This window comes from Cricetulus griseus (assembly GCF_003668045.3).
Source record: "Cricetulus griseus strain 17A/GY chromosome 1 unlocalized genomic scaffold, alternate assembly CriGri-PICRH-1.0 chr1_1, whole genome shotgun sequence".
Lineage (NCBI taxonomy): Eukaryota > Metazoa > Chordata > Mammalia > Rodentia > Cricetidae > Cricetulus > Cricetulus griseus.
The window spans coordinates 224,326,574-224,350,447 of NW_023276807.1; the positions used below are offsets into that span (position 1 = coordinate 224,326,574).

Here is a 23,874-nt window from a genome sequence, read left to right on the forward strand (position 1 = left end):
TGGCGACCTAAATTCAATCCCCAGGACCCACATGGTAAAATAAGAGAATTGACTCCCACAAGTTGTCCTGTAATCTCCACACCCACACAATGGTATGCATGCTCACACACATACATGTACACATATACATAAAATTTAAATACATATAAAGAAGAAAAGAGGAGGTTTTCTTTAAATTTAGTTAAGAGTACTGATGACAACATTCCAAAGATGAGGACGCTAGGTGATTGACATGGGGAGCTCAGACTGGTGTGGCCACAACATGAAATGGGAGCAGAAATGGGTTGGAATGCAATCCAGAGGAGCTTCGAATGCTAAGCCAGAACGGTGAAGTCACAGAACACTTTACAGGTATCTACAACCTTTATCCTAACGGCTCTCTCTCTTTCTCTCTTTCCAGAAAGTTCCTGCTGCCACCCCTGACCTCCTCTCAGCACAGGGCAAGAATGGGGGAGATATCTTTCAGCTCCCACTCCTATGGCTGTTTGGCTGTGTTTGTCTTCCTGCCCTGCCTGAGCCTAGCACAGTATGAGAGCTGGCCCTACCAGCTCCAGTACCCTGAGTACTTCCAGCAGCCGGCTCCCGAGTACCATCAGCACCAGGTGCCCTCTGATGTGGTCAAGATCCAGGTACGCCTGGCAGGCCAGAAGAGGAAGCATAACGAAGGCCGAGTGGAGGTTTATTATGAAGGCCAGTGGGGCACTGTGTGTGACGATGACTTCTCTATCCATGCTGCCCATGTGGTGTGCCGGGAAGTAGGGTATGTGGAAGCCAAGTCCTGGACTGCCAGCTCCTCCTACGGCCCAGGGGAAGGTAAGAGACCGCGCTGTGGAGCTGAGTGTGTGTCACACAGCTAGGCCAGGACGCGCCCTGACTGACCTGCAGAGAAAGCTGTAATTGCTGTTAAGCATGACTTTCTGTGACTTCCTATCTGCCCCGCAGGCTGTGTCTTGCTGGAAGATTGGTGGGAGGCCCCTCCAGGGAATGATAGGGGAGCAACCATCAGGAACTCTCCAGACTATTCCTGTTTTGAGAGTGAAAAGTCTCAGGCAAGCCAAGACGGTCGGTGCCCTCAGTCAGTGGGTGAAATTAGCCTGTGCCCATCTCACTAAGCTGCACTCCCTGTCTAGGGGTTGCAGTATCATGCCTGCACCCAGATTGCTCTCTCTAAGTAGGGCTTTTGCTCTTTCTCAAAAGGGCTCCACAGGCTAGATTTCTACCCACATGAAGATCACTATTATTATTATTTATTGTGTCTACATGTGTGTATGTGTGTGCACCTGTGATCTTACACAGGTGTGTGTATATGGCATCCTGGGCACAACATCTGGTGTTGTTCCTCAAATGTTATCCAACTGGATTTTTTGCTCTTTTTTTTTTTTTGAGACAGGGTTTCTCTGTGTGTAGCTTTGGCTGTCCTGGAACTCATTCTGTAGACCATGCCAGCCTCAAATTCACAAAGATTCACCTGCCTCTGCCTCTCAAGTACCAAGATTAAAGGTGTGTGTCACCACTGCCCAGCTGTTCCTTTTTTTATTTTTATTTATTTTTTTAAGACAAGATCTCTTATGGCCTGGAATTCACCAAGTAGGCTAAGCTGTTAGGCCAGCGAGCCCCAAGGATTCCCCTGTCTCTGCCTCCGTTTCATTCAGACTAGAAATGAGCACTACCACACATACTTATTTTCAACTTGTTCTTTTAACTTTAACGTGTTTTTATGGCATTGGTCGTCATGAGAACAGATCACATTGAATTGTTAACCCTGAGTTGGCCTCTCCTTGTTAGATTCAAATGAATTTATCCTAAAACAACAATAACAAAACAAAATAACGAGGCTGAAGAGATGCCTCAGCATGGACCTGAGTTTGATTCCCAACACCCAACTTAGGTGGTTCACAATACCTTACAACTAGCTCCAGGGAGAGGTCTGAGTCCCCTGGGGAACTTTGAGAGTACCTGCTGTCACTTGCATGCACTACACACAGATAAACACACATACACAGGATTAAATATAATTTTTAAAACACACAAAAGGGAAGTTATGAGAGTTTTGAGGGAGGGCAGGTCTCCATGACTCAAACTCTTAGCTCAGTGCCATGCTGAGCTATCTGTATCACTTCACAGTATAGATGTGCTCTGAAAAAAGAGCCATTGGCGCTCTCAGCATCATGTGGTGTCATAAAGAATTCTTACAAAAACGCTCCGAGGTCACCAGGCGATAGGGTGGTATCTGAGAATGTAGTATGGCATGTGATGGACTCTTTAATTAGAAATGGTATGCCCTGGTAGTCATTGTCCCTAGTTGGGAATGCAGGTGTGAATGAAAGGCGTCATTTGCAAACAAATGGGCTTCTTGGGCCTGGGAGATGGCTCTGTGGGTTAAAAGCTTTCTGTGCAAGCATGAAGAGCTGAGTTTGGCTGTATAGCACCTACATAAAAGCTGGGCTACATGAAGCTGCAGTGCTGAGGGAGTGGAGACTAGTGGATCCCTGGAGCTCACTGGCCAGCCAACCTAGCCAACTGGTGGGCACCAGGTTCAGTGAAAGACTGCACACACACACACACACACACACACACACACACACACACACAGTGTTCTTCCAGGAGCTGCACCTCCACTCCAGGTAAATCAAGTACCTGATCCCCTACTGAGCTGTCCGTGGGCCTTGGCATGAATCCAACTGTCTGCCTAAAATGAGCTGTCCACACTCCCTGGGCCAGAGGGTCAGTGCCATGATAACTGTACAAAACTCTCCTGATTGAGCATAAAAATACAAAACACTTCAGACTCAACCCAGGATGTTCTGATCTCAAAGTTCTGGGTGTGACTGGATCTGTAGGGGTTGAGAGACAGTGAGGTAAACAAGTTAAACTCCCTTCAACCCTCTCTCCTTTCAGTTATTCTAGAAATGACAGGAAGAAAGGTGTGCCATTTTCTTCATGCCTCACCCCCAGGCAGTGGGGAGTTTCCTGATGGAAGAACTGGCCTAAGACCCCATGCTAAGAATCACATGTTCTGAAAGCAGCTTGTTCTGGGTTACTTGGCAGCAATGAGAGCCAAAGCAGCCAAGACTGATTAGCTGGGGCCTTTACAACCACTTCCTGTCTCTGATTAAACTTCCTGTGTTCATCCGTATGCCCACATCTCTGCTTATTCTGCTATATGAGTGATCCAGGGCTTATGTCAGATTTATATTTTCCATTCCAGATTAATGTACCCTCAAAATTATATGATAAATACACTCCAACAATGGTGGCTTTTACCTAGTGACAGACTGATTTTTTTAATCAAATTTGCAGCAGATCTAGCATCAGGTAAGATATCTGGATCTTTGCCCACAGGAGCCAACAGGAGGTGGCAGGCCAGGTGGACTTATTGAGTAGGACTTTGCTATTGAAGCATGCAAGGATCGAAGTGTTCAGGAGAGTGGAGCAGACTTGAAAGGTAGCTAATAAAGAGATGCTTTACAGAGTCCATGCTGACTAAGGAAGACATGAGGGGAAGGAGCCTGCAAAACTACTCTAACCACTGGGTAGGGGTCTCAGCTGAAGTAATAATAACAAGAATGTGCTGGAAAGATGGTGGGAGATACAGCTGCAGAGCATGGTGGCTGAGATGCAGATTGAAGCAGGTCCAGTTGTTGATACAGCCAGGGCGGAGCCACGACCTTGAAGAGCAACAGGAGCCAAGGGCAAGAAGGTATCTATAACGAGGATGTGTGGTGACCAAGTACCGAACTTCTAAAGGTCATTTGTGTGGACACTGGAGCCATCGAGGGTTATGACAGCTGCAGTTTAAGGAAAGGATAGGAGAGAGACAAGTACTAGACAAACTGAACACTGCAATGCCAAGGGATTTACTTGAGTTGTCTGAGAAATGAGAAGATGGCTCCGCCAATAAAGAGCTTATAAAGACCCAAGTTTTAGCCCGCACCCCCACCACAAGAAGTGGAGGTGGAGGCTGTGTGTGGCGGGGATATACTTACAATTGCAGTACTGGGGGGTAGAGACTAGCAGATCATGGATTAATTGGCCGGACACTCTAACCTATTTGGAGAGTTTCAGGCCAGTAAGAAAACCTGTCTCACAAAATCAGGTGGTCAGCACCTGTGGAATGACAGTTGAGGCTGTCCTTTAGTCTCAACATGCACGTGTGTACAAACGTTCACACACACAAACACATGTGCATACTCTTGTACACACACACACACACACACACATACACACACACACACACTCACACACACACACGAGAGCCGTCACATGAGCACATAGAGTTCAGCCATCTGCATATAAAGTAGCACTTGGTTTGCACCATGACGGAACTTCTAAATATGAATGTGTTTAAGTTTCATCAACCTCAGTGGAGATTTTATTTTAGCACTGGGTGCATGGTGTGCACTCAGTAAATATGAGCTTGCTGATCTGCTTTGTTGTGGGAGAATATAGAAAACAGTTGATGAAACAGTATGGGGTATGATGGCCAGAGTCTGGCCAGTGTCCTGGCTGGGGCTGGCGGTGGTACTCAGTGGAGTCTGACCTGGGAGTCAGGCTCTGTGGATGGGCTGGGAATGATGTAGCTGACCCCATGGTTCAAGCTATTATAATGAAAATATGGCAAACACCAGGGATCCCCTGGATCTTTCAGCCTAACCTGTAAACAGGTCTCCCTAGAGCTCCAAAGAGGGGAGCTGGCCCATTTCATACCCTCTGATGGACTTTCACAGTAACCTGAAACAGGGTGGGGACTCTCCACCCAACTGTACCAACACTGACAAGGCTAAAGACACAGCACATTCTAACTTGGGATTTCCATTGCCCTGATCAAACCAATGACTCAGCATCCAAACCCTGTTTCATTTATGCTCTGTCTCTTCCAAAACATTTGTTAATTTGTTTACATACTTCTTCTTTCGGGGATGGGTTTCTGTGAGTGAATAGAAAGAGTGAAACAATTTTGCTTCTGATTGAATAGCTTTTTTGTGTCCCAAAGACCAGCCTCATCCCAGGGACCACTTCCCTAGCATCCATTCTAGGTGCCTAGAACTGTCTCACATTCCCACAGGCAGACATGGAAGCAGGGTGTATTAGAATCGGGAAAATATAGCTGATAGACACTAGATATATTGGAGAAAACACTAACAAGAAACCAGACCAAATAGCAAACCCCGGGTGGTGATACTATCTTAAGCAAAGTGTAGATTTGTGCATCCTCTATCTAATAGAAGGCTTTGTGGTCAAGCATAGCAGAGAGCAAGACTACCAGAAGGGAGCATGAAAGGTAGAGTTCTGCTGAGTAACAGTTCCCTTGGTACCCCAGGGTGCTGACTTCTCATGCTTTGCTGTCCCATGCAGCTCCTTTAAAGATACTCTGAATTTTTACAATAGCCAAGTGATGGAATTAAGCTAGACGTCCATCAGGAGATGACTAAAAGCTGGACATAGTGGCACACACCTTTAATCCCAGCACTTGGGAGGCAGAGGCAAGTAGATCTCTGTGAGTTCAAGGCTGGCCTGGTCTACATAGTGAGTTCCAGGATAGTCAAAGCTACATAGTGAGAACCTGTCATGAAAAAATGAGAGAGAGAGAGAGAGAGAGAGAGAGAGAGAGAGAGAGAGAGAGATGACTGAATAAGGGAAATGGATATTCATGCAATGAAATGCTAGTCAGTCATCACAAAAACAAAATTATGTCATTTTGGGGAAAATGGATGGAACTGGAGACTACCATATAAATTGAAGCAAGCCAGGGCCAAACAGAAAAATATGATGTTTTCTCTCATACAAAAAATTTAGACTTTAAAAAAAGGACTTGAGCCAGGCAGTGATGGCATATGCCTTTAATCCCAGTACTCAGGAGCCTGGGCCAGGAGGATCTCTGTTAAGAGTTCGAGGCCAGCATGGTCTATATAGTGAGTTTCAGGACAGCCAGGGCTACACAGAGAAACTCTGTCTGGAAAAAACCAAAATAAACAACAACAAAGGACCTGAAGCAGAAGGGAGAGTATTTGGGAAGAGGGGGATCAGCAGAGCTGAAGGGCAGGGAAAGATAGTGGTGTGGATAATATCAGAGTTCATGATATACATGCACTAGGATGTCATAATGAACTCAATCTTTGAGACTGGTTATTGATAGGTAGCCCTGCCTGGCTTCACACTCATGGGTCCTCCCTATACTGCAATTACAGGCATGCACCACCACGCCTGGCTAAAACCCATTATTTTGTGCAATATACACAATATGCACTGGATACAATATACACTAGGTGGGAAACAAAAGGTTTCTGGCCATCCTCCATGCCCAAGTGAGGGTGGCTTCTTTGGCTACAGATGGAATAAGGGCACTGCCTCTTTTCACAATCTGCCCTTCAGCAGCTCAGTTCAGAATGTTCTGAGGAAGAAGCCTCGCTGGCAAGATGGAGGGGCCCTTCCGTTGCTAGTACGTAGTAAAACAAATATGAGCTTGCTGTAGAAACAGCCTTCTATTAGCAAGCGTGCGTTTCAGTGGAGCCTGACGGCTTGGAAACCAGCCCAGGTTGAGAGAGTGGTTGGAAAACCTCAGTCCAGATGTTTTCAATCAACTCATTGTTCCCACAATGAGTCCAGAGCTCTGTCCTTTGAGCCCCAACCAGCCAGGCATCAGAGTGCACACATTGTAGCCAGGACTGCAAGTCAGGAGACTGGCCCCATGTCCTCCTTGGCCTCGAAGAACCGCGACTTCACACTTCAGTTTTCTAATCTCTATAATGGGGGTGTTTTCATCGGCTCCCCCACCCACTGTGGAAACCATAGAATACATTGAATTTTTTACTTAGAAGGAAAAGGGAATCAAACATGTTCCTGGGCCCATTTATTAATGTGTTTAGCGTGTTAGTCCCATCCAAACATGAAGGCCTATGTAACCCCTGCACAGGGGAGCAGGGATAGTACCATCCATTAAGGTATCGGGCCAGTCAGCCTAGTTGAACTATAGAACTCTAGGTTCAGGAAAGTGGCACACACACATACACACACACACACACACACACACACACACACACACACACACACACACACAAAAGGTAGAGATCAATAGAAGAAGGCATGCTAATGCCAAGCTCTGGCCTCCACATGTGTACATGCACACATGTGGGCAATCTTACATGACTATGCAGATACCACACACCCATACACACACACACAACAAAAACAAAAACAAAAACAAAAAAACACTATTTGAAAACCACCTGGCTTCTTTCTCATGTATTTATTTTTCATTGCAGTAAAATGCACGTAAGAATATTAACATCTTAACCATCTGAAGTGTATATACAGTTCAGTCATGTTCATTATTGTCATTGTTGTCATGGCATTCCCATTGTCATGCAATCAATTTCCAGAACATTCTTGCAAAACAGACACTCTGGACCCATTAAATAACTTCCTCCCATCCTTCTCAATCCCCCCTGGCAATTTCTAGTCTACTTGGTTTCTCAAAATTTCAGAACTCTAGGTAGGAATCTTTCTGTATTTGGCCTTTTGTGGCCAGCTTTTCCCACTTAGCACAATGTCCTCAAGGTCTGAGGTATGTTGAAGTGTGCGTCAGAATTTTCCCTTCTACAGTTTTGCCTTATATGTATGCAGTTTATCAACAGATGTCCGCTGCTTCCATCTCTTGGCAGTAGTTAGGAATTATGCTGCAGTGAGTGTGGGTGGGCAGACACCTCCCCAAGGCCTGGCTCTCAGTGCCTGACCTCCCTCCCTCTTCTTCTCTCCCTCCTTCCCTCCCTCCCTTCCTTCGTCTTGTTCTGAGGCCTTGTGGATACTAGACAAGCATCTCATCACTGAGCTACAACCCCAGCCTTTTAAATTTAATTGCTTCGTTTGTTCATTCGTTTGTTTGTTTGTTTGTTTGTAGCCCAGGCTAGTCTGGAACTCACTGTGTAGCCCAGACTACCCTCAAACTCCGGGCAGTTGTTCTTAGTCTTTTATGTGCTATGATTACAAATATGGGTCTGAATACATCTGTGATTTTTTTTCTTTTAAATTTAGAGACAGGGTCTCAATAAGCTGTCCAGGCTGACCTATATCTCAGTGTGTAGCCCAGATGGCCTCAAACTTGATTCTCTTGCCTCAGTTTCCTCAGTAGCTATAATTACAGCCGTATGCCATTCCACCTGGCTTCAGTTTTGGAGTTCTGAAACATGTGATAGCTTTAAGGTTTGGAGGCTGAGAACATAGCTTGGTGGTAGAGCAATTGCTTAGCATGTACAAGGCCCAGAGTTCTATCCCCAGCATGGGCCCCCACCACAACAAACTAGACAAACAAGTAAAGAATGAGTTTTGAGGAACACTATACTGTTTCCCACAGTGCCTACACCACTAATGCAGAAGGGCTTCAGTTTCTCCACATCCTCACCCGTACCAGCAGGCTTGCTGTCTGACGGGAACTCCCTACAGTGGGACACTTTCCTTGTTGCTTGTGTCTATCAAGAAGCATCCTAAGAGAAGAAGTGTTATGTTTACTAACAGTTTGGGAGAATAAAGTCTATGATGGTGGCGCCACAGTAGCAGGAGTCTGCAGCCTGGGCTCCTCACCACTTCTTGTTTTTGCCTTTGTTTTCGGTTTTGAGACAAGGTCCCACTATGTAGCCCTGACTGGTCTAGAACTTGCTGTGTAGACCAGGCTATTTATTGTTACAATAAATCTTTCTGCCAAAAGCCGCCGGAGCCCTACCGACACATGGGCGGTCCTCCGCCAGTCGCCTGAGTTCTGCCCGCCGAGTTAGGGCCCCAATTAATACACAGAGATTTATATTAGGTACAAATGCTGCTTGGCCAATGGCTAGGATTCTCATCTGTTAGCTCAGTCTTAATTATCATAAATCTATATATTCTATAAGACTTATAGCGGATGCCTTCCATTGGCGTCCTCCCTTGCTGGTGGATCACATCTTGAATCTGAAAGAAGAGAGGGCCCATTTCCTTCTTCCTTGTTTATGTATGAGTCTCCCTGCTTTGTCATTTCCTGCCTGGATCATTACTTCTTTACTACATTTCCCAGAATCCTCTTTGACTCCTAGTCCTGTCTAACTTGCTGCCTCATTGGCCAAACAGTACTTTATTCAACAATCAATAAGATGAACATAGATAGAAGTACATTCCTCATGAGGCTATCCTTGAACTCAGAGATCCGCATGCTTTTGCCTCCTAAGTGCTGGGATTAAAGGCATGCACTACTACCAATCCGGCTTATTCCCTTATATCTTGGCAGACGGAAAGCAGGGGGATTGACGGGAAGTGTGGTCACACTATAAAACGTTAAGGCCCTCCCCCAGTGAAAGTTTCCCAACCTTCTAAAGCAGTGCCACCAGCTGGGGACAAAGACATCTCACATCTCACACTCAAGCCATACTACCACCCAGAGGACGTGAGGTGGCATCTCATGGTTAGACCCCCTCTTCCCCCACCCTGTGCTTTGCATGTAGAATTTTCTGCTAGTGCAAAAACAGTGAACGAACAAGAGACAGGAGGTTAGCCACGTTCTGTGGTGACCTTGCTGAATGTGTAATGGTGGCTGTGTGTAATGGCCTGTCTCTGAACCAGGTATGCTAAAAAAGAGCAATTAAGAAGGTGCTAGTTGGAGAACTGACTCATAGGCTATGGCTTGGTGCCCAGAGGCTGACATATCTGAGCCAGGCTCTGTGTCTGTGAAGAGAGAGTAATGGTGTCACCCAAGTCTCCCTGGGGAATGTTAATGTCAAGATGATGATGCATGGATGTGCCCTAAAACCAGCAAACCCTTGATGACAGAACAGATGAGCTTTGCCCTGAGTGGCTAGAAGACGGCTGCCTGACATGCAGAGGCTGACTGGTGTGGTGTGTATAACTAAACCCGCATTCTTGTCATTGTCCCTGTTTCCAGGTCACTATGGAGCAGCAATGAGCTGTCTCTAGTCATCCCATACCTCTGCAGCTCACAAGTTGTTGTCTCCATTTGTCTCACTTGACAAGTTATTGTCTCCATCTTGTGGATAGGAAAGGGGCTTTGACATCAGGTCCAAAGCTAAAAGAGACTGAACCAGAATTCAAACCTAGGTTAGTCTCCAAAGCCTACTGCATCCGGCATGACTTGGTCCAGGAAACCTGATTGGGGCTTCAAGGGACTGAAGAAAGGACAGAAGACACACAGACACACAGACAGGAAAGCTGGGGTTGGGTGGGCTGTGCTGGGTCTGTGGAGCAGCACCAACTACAACAGCAATCCAGAACTTCTGCCCCTCTGTGTGTACAGTCCAGAGGAAGGGTTAGGCAGTCTTGGTAGGAGGTCATTGTAGGCTAGCAGTCAGTCTCAGATTGTAGTCATCCTGGAGAACAAAGCTGTGGCTATTTAGTTTTTGTGCACACTGTCACCAGCCACAAATAGACCAGAGGAAGGCTTTGCCAGTCCCCATGGGGTCTGAGGCTTTCATCATTTTCATTAATGCTCACCCGAGACTTCCTCTGCTCCTGTGGTGGTTTGCTCCCCCACACCCAATAGGCTCATGTATTTGAATGCGTGGTCTCCAGTTAGTGAGACTGCTTTTGAAGAAATTGTTTGTGAAGGATTGGAAGGTGTGGCCTTGCCAGAGGAAATGTGTCACTGGGGAGCAGGCTTTTGTGATTTCCAAAGCACTTGCCACTCCAGTTCACTTTCCCTACCTCATGGTTGTGTCTCCTAGATGTGACCTGCTCCAGTGCCATGCCTTCCTATGTTCTGCCCTGCTCCTACTATGATAGCACGGATTCCAACCTGCTGCATCCAAGAGCCCTAAATTAAACACTTCTTCTATAAGTTGCATTGGTCGTGGTATTTTGTCACAACGATTGAAAAGCTCTTTACACATTAACCCAGGGCTTCCTCTGTCCCCCCAAATTCCCTGTTCTTTTGTACCGGTCCTAGTGGTTAAATTTCATTGCCAGACTGGTAAGGTAGTTCAGTGGATAAAAGTCACCTGAATTGGATCCCAGGGCTCATGTAAACATGGAAGGAAAAGATCCAACTCTGTAAAATTGCTCTCTGACCTCCATACTTTCTCCCTGTAGCACATGCCTCCCCCACATACATCCTGTATGCATACATAATAATGATGAGGATAAATAAAACTAAACTTCATTGTCAAGTTGACTGGATTTGAAATTTCCTAGGAGACTCACCTCTGGGTATGCCTATCAAGATGTTTCCATAGCGATTTAACAGAGAAAGGAAGCCCACCCTGAGTGTGGTGGTACCAACTGGGGTCCCAAACTGAATAAAAAGAAAAACAAGGAAGCCAGCCAAGCACCAGAATTCACCTCTCTCTGCATCCTGACTGTGGGACAAAGTATGACATCACTTCCTGATGTCATGCCTTCCCACCATGATCGACTGTATTCCTTTGTAATCCATGAGCCAACACAAACCCTTCTTCCTTATGTCTCCATCTAGTATTTTATCTCAACATTGAGAAACATAACTAATATACCACATAACTTCCAGGAGTAAATCTGATTTCTGTCCTAATTGTGCTCAAAACAACCCCTCCTCAGATCACGCCAACTTTCTGTCCTGGCAAGGGAATCCCAGTGACCTAAAATTAGATGTGTCAACTTCACTTAATAAAAATTAATTGATGGCTACACACACCTGTCAAATTTTGGAGGAATTCTGTGTCAGATGCTAGTACCCTTGCCATCTGGAGCTGCATTGACAGGATGCTTGCTTTCTCTCCTCTACTTTCTTCAGGGCCCATCTGGCTGGACAATATCCACTGCACTGGCAAAGAGGCAACCCTGGCAGCCTGCTCCTCCAATGGCTGGGGTGTTACTGACTGCAAGCATACAGAAGATGTTGGTGTGGTGTGCAGTGACAAAAGGATTCCTGGGTTCAAATTTGACAATTCATTGATCAACCAAATAGAGGTAAGCTCTATGCGTTTTTCTTTTTATGCTGTTGGGACCATGGAATCTGGAACCTGTGTATGCTCAGCCTTTACATGCTCTCAGTAGCGTCTTCACTTCAATGTATTTTCTTTTTTTTTTTTCATATAATGTGTCTTGCCTGCTTGTTGAGTACTGGGTATATATGGGGATTAATACCAGCTAGATGTGATGCAAGGGCAAGTTGAAAGATTTCTGGAGAATGGATACCATTATGTGTATGGGTGTTTTGCTTGCATATACGTCTGTGTACCTGGTGCTCAAGGAGGCCAGAGGAGAGTACTGGGTCCCCTGGAACTGGAGTTACAGATGGTTATGAGATGCAATGCGGGTTCTGGGGATTGACTCAGTCTTCTGGAAGAGCAACAAGAGAGAGAGAGAGAGAGAGAGAGAGAGAGAGAGAGAGAGAGAGAAAGAGAAAGAGAGAGAGACTTGAAATCACCTCCATTTAAGCTCCAGAAGATGTCCCCAGACTATGCCCTAGATGTTATCCTTCCATGACTGCCACCTTCCTATGCTCCAAGAGCACAGAGCACACAGTACGCACTGAGACCTGGTCCAGCCTGCATGGAGCATGAATGAGTTCCCATCATCCCCTTGGCTAGAGTGTGAAGCCACTTATAATCATCATCTTTCAACATGGTCTTTTCATTCATAATAACAAGAGTGCCATGGAGACCGTGCAATTCAGGGACTAAGTACCAGTAACTAAACTTTGTTTTTTCATGGAATTGACATAGAAGAGAATGGGCTTGTGCAGCCCAGTGTCCCAGAACTTTCCATGCCCATTCTACATCCCCTTAGGAAACAGCAACCACTGGTATGTGTCTCTGCACTCTGACCAGACCAGAAGCTCCTGGAGGGCAGGAGATACATCTTAATCATTGTTGCATCTGACAAAGGGAACTCTATGTACCACATGTGAACAAATTTCCCACTTCTGAATGTCCTTTCTCCTAGCAGTGCATGCCAGAGCTTACTGTTCCCTTAGGCAGAGAGTCACCTAAGATCAAGTATTAAACTGTACCATGATGAGAAGCACACAGAACAGACATTCATTCCTTCATGACATTGCCCTTCCTTAATAGACACTGAGCTTATTTATGGCACCTTTGGTGGTCTCGTGCTCGGCTAGAAGCTCAGGACTATCGGCTTGGAGTGTTGAGAGACGGAAGGTCTGGGCCCTGTGGCTAAGAAGATGCTAATGGTGCAAATAGAAGGGGAAAAAAAGACCAAACTGTCAGCTGATTTGGGGTCTTGAGAGAGTAAGATTCATCTCCTTCTAGCAAAATAACAAACAACATAATAATAACAGTAACAATAATAAATAATCCTGGAAAAGAGACTCCGTGAGCAGCACTTCCATAGGTAAATGTTCACTGACCTCCTACAGAGTACTAGTTACAAAGCTTAGCATATGAAGGGAAGTTAAGATGTAACAGTTTATTCATTTATTTGTTTATTTTACTTAACCGGGGCGGGGGGGGGGGGGTGGATCTCAAGTATCCCAAATTGACCTAAAACTCAATATGTAGCCAAGAATGATGACCTTCAGTTTCTGATTCTCCTACCTCCATCTCCTGGTGTTAGGATCCCAGGTGTGCACTACCATATTGGGTTTATATGGTGCTGGAGAGCCACCCTTGGGGCTTCTCAGTGCTAGTCAATCTACCAGCTGAGCTCCATCCCCAGCCATAAAATGTGTTACGTCCAAAGCAGAGCCCCAATACAATTGAACAGGCTTAGACAATCTGGCAATAAAATGTTGGGAAGAACTCCTTATTCTGGAAGTGCTGGGGAGTCCAAGATGAACATCCTAGTGCCCAGCCTTTACATTCGTTGGGGAAGTTGCATCCATCACGGTCTGAGGACTCCCATCAGAAAGAAAATACAATCCTTAGTTGCTGGAAAGACCAAGTGTGTGTCATGAGGAAAGCTGGAGCATCATTGTTGCTGGATTTTCTTGTCCCTCCAGGTCCCACCGCTTCAGCCCCCAAATGAACTCACAGAGATGCTATATTAATTATTAAACTGTTGGCCGATGGCTAGGGCTTCTTACTGGCTAGCTCTGTCTTAATTATAAACCATTTCTATTTAATCTATGTATCTACACATGGTCTTGGCTTACCGGAGAATGTCTGGACCTGTTTCTCCTTTCGGTGGCAACATGGCATCCCTTTTTTGTGCCTCTCTGCCTACCTTTCTCAGAATTCTCATCTCCTAGTTCTGCCTATCTTCCTGCCACTATTGGCCAAACAGTTTTTTATTCATCAACAAATAAGAGAAACATATATACAGAAGGACATCCCCCATCACATCATGCCAAAGCCAAGTGCACAGATCCTGGTGAATTCAGTCACCCAGAAGGCTACAGAGCAGACATCTGCTGCGAAAGCCAAATGACAGGCACAGCCTTTGAACAGCACATTTTCCTAAAAGGCCTCCTGTTGGGCAGACCAACTTGGTGACACAAGCCAGGGTGAGGCTTCCTTGTCTAGCCACAGACACACAGGAACCTTCAGTTAATGAGCTGTCTTCTGGGACCTCCCTTCCATACACACTGAAAGTAGGTCATGTTGGCCCTAGGTTCAAGATGCCTAAGGAGAGCCTTGAGTTACAAGAAGATTCCTGCATGCTGGGTTTCATGGTTACAGCTCAGGCTTACACATAGCTCTGGTCTGACCAGGAACTGGCCAGACCACCTACACGGGATGCCTGTGGGATGCTGGGGAGTTTCTCCAAAATGCCTCATGTCAGTAGCTGAAGTCATGGAAGCATTCCTCTTGGCTAAAGAAATGGCCCCTATTAAATCATTGTGGGTGAGTTAATGAGACATAGCTTTGATGGAAATACAGTTAGATAGTATTGTTAGACACTAAGGATGCCCTAGATGAGCTGATAACTAGTTTTGTGTGAACACAGTGGACAGTCTCTGGTGGTGTGCCCCATGCCTCTGTTCTTGTCTATACATCCTGCCTGAAGAATCTGCCTGGAAACAAGAAATATAGACTGAAAAAAATTCAAAGATACCAAAGTAGGAGGAACTTCTGGCATATAAAAATTATGAAATAAAGATTTAGGAAAACTGCATTAGCTTGAAATAATAGGTCCCAAATATGACAGTTATCTACTTAAAAAGTAAGATGTGTTATATTTGGGAAATCAAAGAAATTTTGACTATACAATCCAGTATCTAGGGGAAATGAAATCAGGCATAAGAGTGCAGTCACAGGGGGCATGAGTGAAGGACACTGATTTTTGTTTGTTTGCTTTTTCAATCTCTACAAATGACAATTGACTAAAAGCTCACTGTAAGTTAATAGTGCTCTCTGGCTGCTTTTACAGTGACTGTGAACTGCAATACAGATAGACTTTCTGTGTCACTGAACTCACTGGTTTGGTTATGGGTCCATCTCTTAACCAGGTCATCCACAGGAAGGGCCAACAGGACAGAGGCAAATCTGGAAAACATATCCTATGAGGGAATGAAGATTTTTCTTTCAAGAGATACTGGGGGAGGCACTGTCGGTTCTTTTCAAATATTTGGAGTGCTACCATGGAGACAAATGTTTACAATTTATTTCAGCTCCTAGACAAAGCTAAGACAGAGAGGCAGGTGATGAACGGGATGCAGGCTTCAGCCAAGGTAGATTCCCACCACAGACCCATCTGCCCTTATGTGAGCCTTTTACTGGATGGAGGAGTTCAAGCAGAAACTGTATGACTGCCTGCCTGGAATATTGCAATCAACTCCCTACATGGGGAAGGAAGTGGGATTAGGTGATTGTTGAACTCTAAGCTCCCTGGTTACTCAGACGCTATGGAAAAGCATTTATCTCATGTTAGTGGCAATCTACCAGCCAAATAGGCATCATTGAGGTGTGTGTGTGTGTGTGTGTGTGTGTGTGTGTGTGTGTGATGTACAAAGAGGTGATGCCAAAGAGTATGTGTGCTGTGTGTTCAGGTCCTCTTTTGGCCTCTTATCTGGTCCCTCACAACCTTGACTTTGAAGCTAGGTATTGACTTTGCATCCTCACTGATTGTCTGGAGGTCAGATAGATCAACTATTACAGATTATCACACTATTACATTACAGATGACCCCACAGGCTTGCATCTCCACTAGAGTGCTCCAGATATCCCCAAGAAGAGAGTAGAAGAAAACTTCACCAGTTTGGACCAGATCTTCTCAGCAATGAATGTCAGAAGCATGCCTCGTTCTTAGAACCGGGATTTGCTAGCCCTACCCTAAAAGCTCAGGGGTTAGGGTTAGAAAATACTAGTTCTTAAGTTAGGAAAGTGGATAATGAGATCTTACTTAATTGTCTTCCCCAGACATCTGTCTACTTGTGGCATCTTTGGGACTTTTTGACACTAAATCCCTTTCTAGGGGAGGGAAAGTAGCCCCTTCCTCATAAGAAAGACTACCCAGGAGGAGTCTACAGATTTGATGTCAAGGCTCTTGATGACTGCAGCCATAACACTAGACAACACTCAGTAACCATGGTAGTGGCGGCCTCTGTCATTGTCAAGGTAGTTCTAAGTACTCTCCAGGGGAAAAGAATCAGATAAGTTGGGTGAGAGGCTTTGTAGACCATGAAGTATTATGATAGGTTGTTGGGTGCTGTTATTGACTCATGACCTAATTCAGGTTCTCAAGGATTCTGGAAGCATGAGTCACTAAGCCAGGTGCAACTTGTAGAATTTCACTTGCACTGACTACATACTTGGACACCTGTGTGCACACTAGACATCCCCTGGGACAATAAATGACTATACAACCTTTCTACTACAGAAACTCACTGAGCTGGTGTCTAGTCTTCCTAATGTAGACTGTACCATGTCGTCTTGCTGTTGACCTTTAGCGTCAGACCTGATAGCTGAAGGCCTGGGTTCTAGTCTTGTGGGACTGTATCCAGAGTGGCTGACTCCCCTCGGATCATCTGATATCATACCACAAAACACTCATGTGGCTGAATATAGAAACAAATGCATCTTGGGTCAGTCATTAAAACATTCTTTAAATAAAACATTTTTGCAGGAACAAAAATTGACATATGCAATGCAGATTATTTTTAAATCCAGAAAACAGGGCCCCCAGCAAACCTCCCTGGACCTCAGAGCCTCTTAAACCTTGACATTTTGTTTCCTGTCTGTGGTGGGTGGGAAAAGCATTAGGTAAGGAGAGAACAAATCCAGATGTCTTTCGGAGCAACCCTGCCACTGGTACAAGTTCCTAGGTCACGTACTTGTTCCTGTAAGGCTTCTGCTGGGGCCTGTTAGGTCAGGAAATGTGTGAGTCTGCCTTCTCTACACATTTCTTAAGGGATGGATCTTTTGCAAAAAGCAAATAAGGGATTGGAGATGCAGCTCATTTGGTAGAGTGCTTGCCTAGAATGTGCAAAGCCCAGGTTTCAATCCCCAGCACCACATAAAACTGGGAATGGTGGCAACTAAGTGAACAGCGTGGACTAGAAATCTCCAGGGATGGTGCCTATTCTGTGAAGGATTCCCCAAGCCTCAGTATCCCCACTAAAACAATGATAGCCCAGGGTATCCTGAGGGGTCAACAGAGGGATGCTGAAGAGCCAGGAGAAGGCCATTTATGTCCCTGGACTCTACAGGCTGATATTCTTCTGGAAAGATTGTGAGGCCTGAAAAAGCCTCTTTTCTTTTAACCACAGGGACTGTGCAAAGAATCCATGTTTTTATTAGTCATTGTCACTGCCAGATGTTTCCATGTCCTCCTCCCAGTGACAGCCTTATCTGCCTGCATCTGGAGGCCCAGGGAAAGTTCTCTAGAGAGACTAACAGCACAGTGGGCACTTCCCACTGGGAGGTTTCATTGTCTGTGATCCTAACACCATGCAGAGGGACAGGGTGTGCTGGGCAGTTTAAGAAAGGGGGTCTGTTTCTGTCTGGGTGTAGTTTGGGAGATCCCATGTAAACCAGGCTCCCCAGCTAGTTGCAGAAGAGCTGAATAACCTCCCTTCTGTAAAAGAGAAAAGGTAACAATGACACTTTGCATCTAACTCTTGAGAGGAGTAAAAAGGGCTGAGCAGGGCATCTCTGATGGCCAAGCTTTAGAGCTGGGTGATGGGATATGGCTCTCTGGAGTACCTTTCTTTCCCACCACTCTGGGAGCATGCATAGGAAGACATGTAGGGCCTTATTCCGTGTTCATAGTCTGTGCTGTGTTTACTGAGAGCCTTATGTAGCCAGGGCTATTGGCCACCATAAGGTACACAAGAGAATAAGCTCTAAGGTACCTTGTTTTCTTAACTGAAAATAGGTCACCATGTCTGAAAAGCAAAGAGTGTTAATGTGGCAAACAGAACCAAATATTTGAAATTTCATAGATCCCAGCAAATCTGGAAACTTGGTTTTGGCTGGTTGTCCATGCAGCCCTTTGCAAAGCGTAGATACCATTAGAAAGAGCCAAGAAATGAAACAAACAAATAAATAACATTGTAGCTGCTAGAGTGTGCAAACACTATGCTTTGCTTTAGATATAATGAACAAATGAGCAGTATTTGCTCCAACTTCAAACATGCTGGATTGGACTGGTACATTGAAAGGTGGTCTGGAGAAGAGATTAAATGGAGGAGGTGGGTGGGAAGTTTACATCTGTGAATGGGCTAAGCTGGGTGGGAGAAAGCCACTCCACTCTGGGTATATAGTGCTGTTCTCTAGGCTTGTAGGGTAGTCTAGTAACATGAGTATGGCAGGGCTAGTGGAGTTCAAGCTGGCTCTGCCACCTGCCCTAACATTCAGGTACAAAACCATGCAGGAAAAAGAACTCCAAATCTGTCACTCATCCTCATGAGACTATTGTAAGAAGGATCTGCTCATCCATTCTCCATGCGTGTCCCCATTGAGCCCTAGGCTGGGCGTGAAGATGAAAGGGAATGATAGATGGTTCATCTTGCCCTTCTTGAGCTTACCGTCTAGCAGTGGAAAAAGATGATTTCAGAACTCATTGCTGTGTTGCCATGGTGATGATTGCTATGTAAAATCAAAGGCATGTAGTGTATAGTCTGGCCCCACCTAAGACTTGCTGAGTCTGTGGCCTCAGAACCCAGGCAAGGCCAGAGAAGTTTCTGGGCCACAAGGGGTTGGTGGCTGGAGCAGGTGTCTCGCCGGCTTCCTGCCCACAGCAGGGCTGGCCTAGACTCTAAAGAAGCCTCTGTTACCTGCTCCCATTCTTCCAGGCTGGAAACTGAAAGCGTTTTCCAGCAGCAGTACAGAGCTCCTGATTTATAGGAGGTGCAGACAGACAGCCGGCTTGTTCCTCTAGTGGCGTCAGTGTGAGTCCAGCTCTCCACACTGTCCCCGAGGCATCCCTTCATGACCAGTGCTGTCCAGAGCAGAGCTGAACAGTGGAAACCACAGAAATGAGCAGGGCCTGGGGGTGCAGGCATTGGATCCCAGCTACTTGGCAGGCTGAGGGTAGGAGGATTGCAAGTTCAAAGTCTTCTTGGGCTGCAGGGTGAATCAAAAGCTGGCCTAAGCACTTAGTGACATCCTGATTCATAATAAAAGTAAAAAGAAGACTAATGGTGAGGGTTAGTGCTCAGCAGATTGAACCTGAGCTAGGTTCAATCGCCAGCACTGCAAAAAGATAAAAAGGGGAAATCACAAAAATGGAGCCAGGCAGGGTGGTACGCACCTGCAATCCCCATGAGCTGAAACAGGAGGATGTTGAGTTCAAGGTCAGCCTGATCCACATAGCATGAGAGGTCCTGCTGATTGATAGATAGATAGATAGATAGATAGATAGATAGATAGACAGATAGATACATACATACATGCATACATACTACCTTTCTTCTTACCCTTTGTTCCATCAGTGTTAAGTCTAGAGAATCTTACTGGAACTTCTTAACCTCTGAATTTCTGATTTGTTCATGAGCATTGGATAATTATACTCTAGGCAGATTCTTCTACTGTGAAATGTCTGGAAGCATTCACAGGCAGTACCCACCTCCCTAGTCTATATAAGCCTGTGCTAAGGATCAGATTTTGTGAGGTAATTCAGCTCGATAACTGTGTGCCAGATCCTGGGAGGGGAAGGGAATGAAGGTGTGTGTGTGTGTGTGTGTGTGTGTGTGTGTGTGTGTGTGTGTGTGTGTGTGTGTGTGTGTGTGTGTGTGTCTCTGTCTGTCTGTCTGTCTGTCTGTCTGTGTACATAAGGGTATGTGTGTGTGTACAAGTGTGTACATGCAATTGTGTACATGCATATGGAGGAAAGAAGTCAACCTCAGATGTTGTTCCCCATCAGGCACTGTCTACCTGGTTTTTTGAGACAGGTTCTCTCAAGTGAGGCTTGTTGGTTAGGCTAGGTTGTCTGGCCAGTTAGCCCGTCTCCACCCCCTCAACACTGGACTCATAGCCTGGGCTTTTGTACCTGTGTTCTGGGCCTCAAACTCGGGTCCTAATGCTTTTCTGGGGAGCACTTACTGAGCCACCTCACCAGCCTTTATATGTTGGATCTTAAGGGAAGAGGGGATGAGGCATTAAACAGCTTGGGTACCAGAGGTGCAGATATTAACAGCTCAGGTACAAGAGGTGCAGATGTTCTCTGTGTCTATTCACAGGTCCCAATAAGGAGTGCTTGTGTTGTGACAAGAGACTACCTGACTTTTATTTTGCACTAGACAAAAACTAAAAAGGTCTAATGATTTTCTTGGTGTTGGTGTCCAATATATTTAGATAAGTTGCACCCTTGTTACATTTTTTAAAAACTATCATTGACTAATTGAAAAAAATGTTTTTCTGTTTGTTTGCTTCTGCTGATGGCCTCATCCATGCTAAGCAAGTGTTGTATCTCTAAACTACATGCCTGGCTATTGCTACCCCCCACCTCCTCCACTCCTTCTTTGTTAAAATTTGATTTTGAAACAGGGTCAATTGCTCAGGCTGGCTTTGAACACTCTCTCTCTAAAACTAAAACAGGACTTGAACTTCCCTCATTCTCCTGGGAATCACAGGCCTATACCCCCAGACCTGTAAAAGGGCAAGGCTCAGCTATGTGGAAAAGATAAAAGTCAATACAAAGTATTAAGTATAAGTATAAGCCAAAGACTACATGAGGGCATCAGAAAGCAGATGTAGGAGGAATTTTTTAAAAGTCAAATCTAGAGTCAGGTGATGGTGGCACACGCCTTTAATCCCAGCACTCAGGAGGCTGAGGCAGGCAGATCTCTGTGAGTTCGAGACCAGCCTGGTCTACAAGAGCTAGTTCCAGGACAGCCTCCAAAACCACAGAAAAACCCTGTCTTGAAAAACAAAAACAAAAGTCAAATCTAAATGGGTGAGCAAGTACTTGCCTCACAAGTGTGAAGATCAGGGCTTGATCCACAGCACCCGCATGAAAAAAAAGACATGGTGGCCCATGTTTATAATCCCATCCTGGGGGGTGGAGACAGAAGAGTCCCTGGATCTTGCTGGCCATATATTATAGCTGAATCAGCAAGTTTCAGGTTCGGTGAGAGACTCTCTCCCAAAAAATAAGATGGAGTTTGAAGATACCAGGCACTGACTTCTGGCTTTCACATATCTGGCAGCAAACATATACAAACATATATACACACTCATGCAAATAGATTTTTCTTAAAGACTGAAGAGATAGGTAAGACAGAGAGGATGCTTCATGGAGAATGTAATAACACCTCTGTCTCTACTAGAAGCCTTATGACAGCTTGCATGACTGGTTGATCTGTGCATCTCAGGGTCTGATGCAGGGCCTGGGGCATAGTACCACCACTCTATAAACACTTAGGAAGCAATAAGTATATCTATGAATCAATCAAGCAATCAATGGCTCTTTGACACTGAGCATTGACTGGGGAGAATTGCAGGGAATTGCTGAAGCCAGGGCCCTGGGGAGACACATGAAGGTGTGTCTAGTACATGGTGGTCATTGTGAATGAATGTGACCATGCACTGGACCAGAGGCTGGCATGGACAGGACCAGATCTGAGAAGACATCTAGGGGACTGAGGTTGCCTGACATACCTATTTGGGGCTACAGACGAGTAGATGGGAAATTGATAGACAAGAAGAGGTGTGGCTGAGGCCAAAAGGGCCATAGGAGTGAAAAAGAGAGTAGAAGAAAAGATGAAGGAACTGTGACCTGCAAAGTTGGGCAGGTGAGACTCACTTGATGGCTCTGTCTGTGTAAGGAAGGATTATAGGCATCTGTGTGGTATGAGATGTTGAGAAAGGGTACGAAGGTGAGTCTGAACGTGCCTGCCCACTTCAAAAAGAATAGTCAAATCAGGCCCCATTCTGTGGGCCTTCTGAGCACGATGCAGAAACTTGTTAGTGAAGGACAGACCAAGTGAGTGGGCTTTACCAACCAATGGTACATCCCGGGAGGATGTTGGTATAAATGACATTTCCTCTACTCCATCTGCACCCCCCAGGGTGACTTCCAATAAGAGGTTAAAGTATGGCTTCTAAAACAGAGGGAAGAGACAAGGCACCTGGCTAAGGTCTGCCTGGTTCCAATGCCTTCAGAGAGGCCATTTGTCTCTAGTCACTCCAGAAAGGAGTTGGCTACAATCTGTGTGCCTCTTCTCCGTGCCTTTCCTTGCATCATGCCCTGAGGCAATCTCTAACTAGCCTTTCAAAATCCTCATGGGCAGAGATCCTCATGGGCAGAGATCCCAGACTGCCACATTCCATAATTTACATGTCACTAACAGATGCTGTGCCTATTAACTGGCATTGAGACATAAGCCTGGGCGTCCCTTTCCTTGCATTCAGTCTATACCACTTTCTACCAGCCCAGCAGATACAGCATGGCAGGCCCTTGAGCTCATTGTATCTGTTTTCCTCTGCTGGGAGTGCTTGTTAGTCACTCATGGGGCCTCCCTGAGGGGTAGGAGATTAGTTCTGTGTGGGACAAGGACAGGGGGGTTCTTCAAGACCCTGGAAGGAGAGCTCACTGGAGCCCTGAGACACTATTGTTTTGGGCAAGAGGACCGTCATCATTCAGGTAAATGTTAGTTAGAATTTTAAGACATTCCAGGTGCTTGACAGGCTCTTGGGCTTCATTTTAATCAACAAAATTGGATCATCAAGATGGTAAACTTGCTTGCCTCAAAGCCTGACAACCCGAGTTTAGTCCTTAGGGCTAGCCTCTGTCTTCTACACATGTGCTATGGCATTCACACTCATATACATGTTCCCAACACACACACATACACACACACACACACACACACACACACACACACACACACACACACAAATGCAAATAAATGAAAGGAAACTTTAACAAATCTATATGAAAAAAAAAATCTGTCCACTTTGGCATTTCAAACAAACCTCTTTGGGAACCGAAGTTCTGGGAAAAAGAAAATCCAAGCACTTGTGGTTCTGGAGGGATTCCACAGCAGTGAAGTAGGAGGGAGGCAGTACAGGCAGGCATGTGCTTTCTAACCCTGAGGTCTCCCAGGACCTAGAGCTCTGCTAAGCTCACATGAGCCCTGAGGACGTGCCACCAAAGTTTGCCTGCCACTTCCTACTGGCCCGAGGACAAGAGCAGCTCACCCCCATGTCCACTGTCCTCTGAATCATGGACGTTCTGGGGACTATCTTGAGAACTTCTAATATGCACAGTGCCAGGCATCCCTGAGGGGAACATCCAGAAGTCAGAGTCTGGAGATCCCCAGCATTAGAGTCACTTCGATATTGGGCAAGAAAGGGGTGTGAAAACAGAGACCCTTCAAGGGCCAGTGGTCACCAAGCCTGGAACCTGGCTTGGAGTTCCATTTTCATTTTGTCCTGCTTATTAATAAGTCTGTGAACTTGAACAAGTTGCCCAACCTTGTCCCGAGCGATTGTCTTGCCGGCAAGAACAACACAGGACACTCGGATCCTTCTGCAATAAAGCTTTATGCGTCTTGAGAGAGAGAGCATAAGCTTACAA

The 23,874-nt window shown here is 45.6% G+C and overlaps 1 protein-coding gene across 3 annotated transcripts in view; it reads left to right on the forward strand.

Annotated features, from left to right (window-relative positions):
- The first annotated feature begins 399 nt into the window (after window positions 1-399).
- The window catches only part of Loxl2 (lysyl oxidase like 2), a 63,642-nt gene continuing 40,167 nt past the window's right edge, over window positions 400-23,874 (forward strand). For all 3 annotated transcript variants that reach the window (XM_035452910.1, XM_035452911.1, XM_035452912.1), the window contains exons 1-2: window positions 400-813; window positions 11,744-11,919. In XM_035452910.1, coding sequence (XP_035308801.1) covers window positions 447-813; window positions 11,744-11,919 — 543 coding nt within the window. In that variant the 5' untranslated portion in view covers window positions 400-446. The remainder of the gene's footprint in view (window positions 814-11,743; window positions 11,920-23,874) is intronic.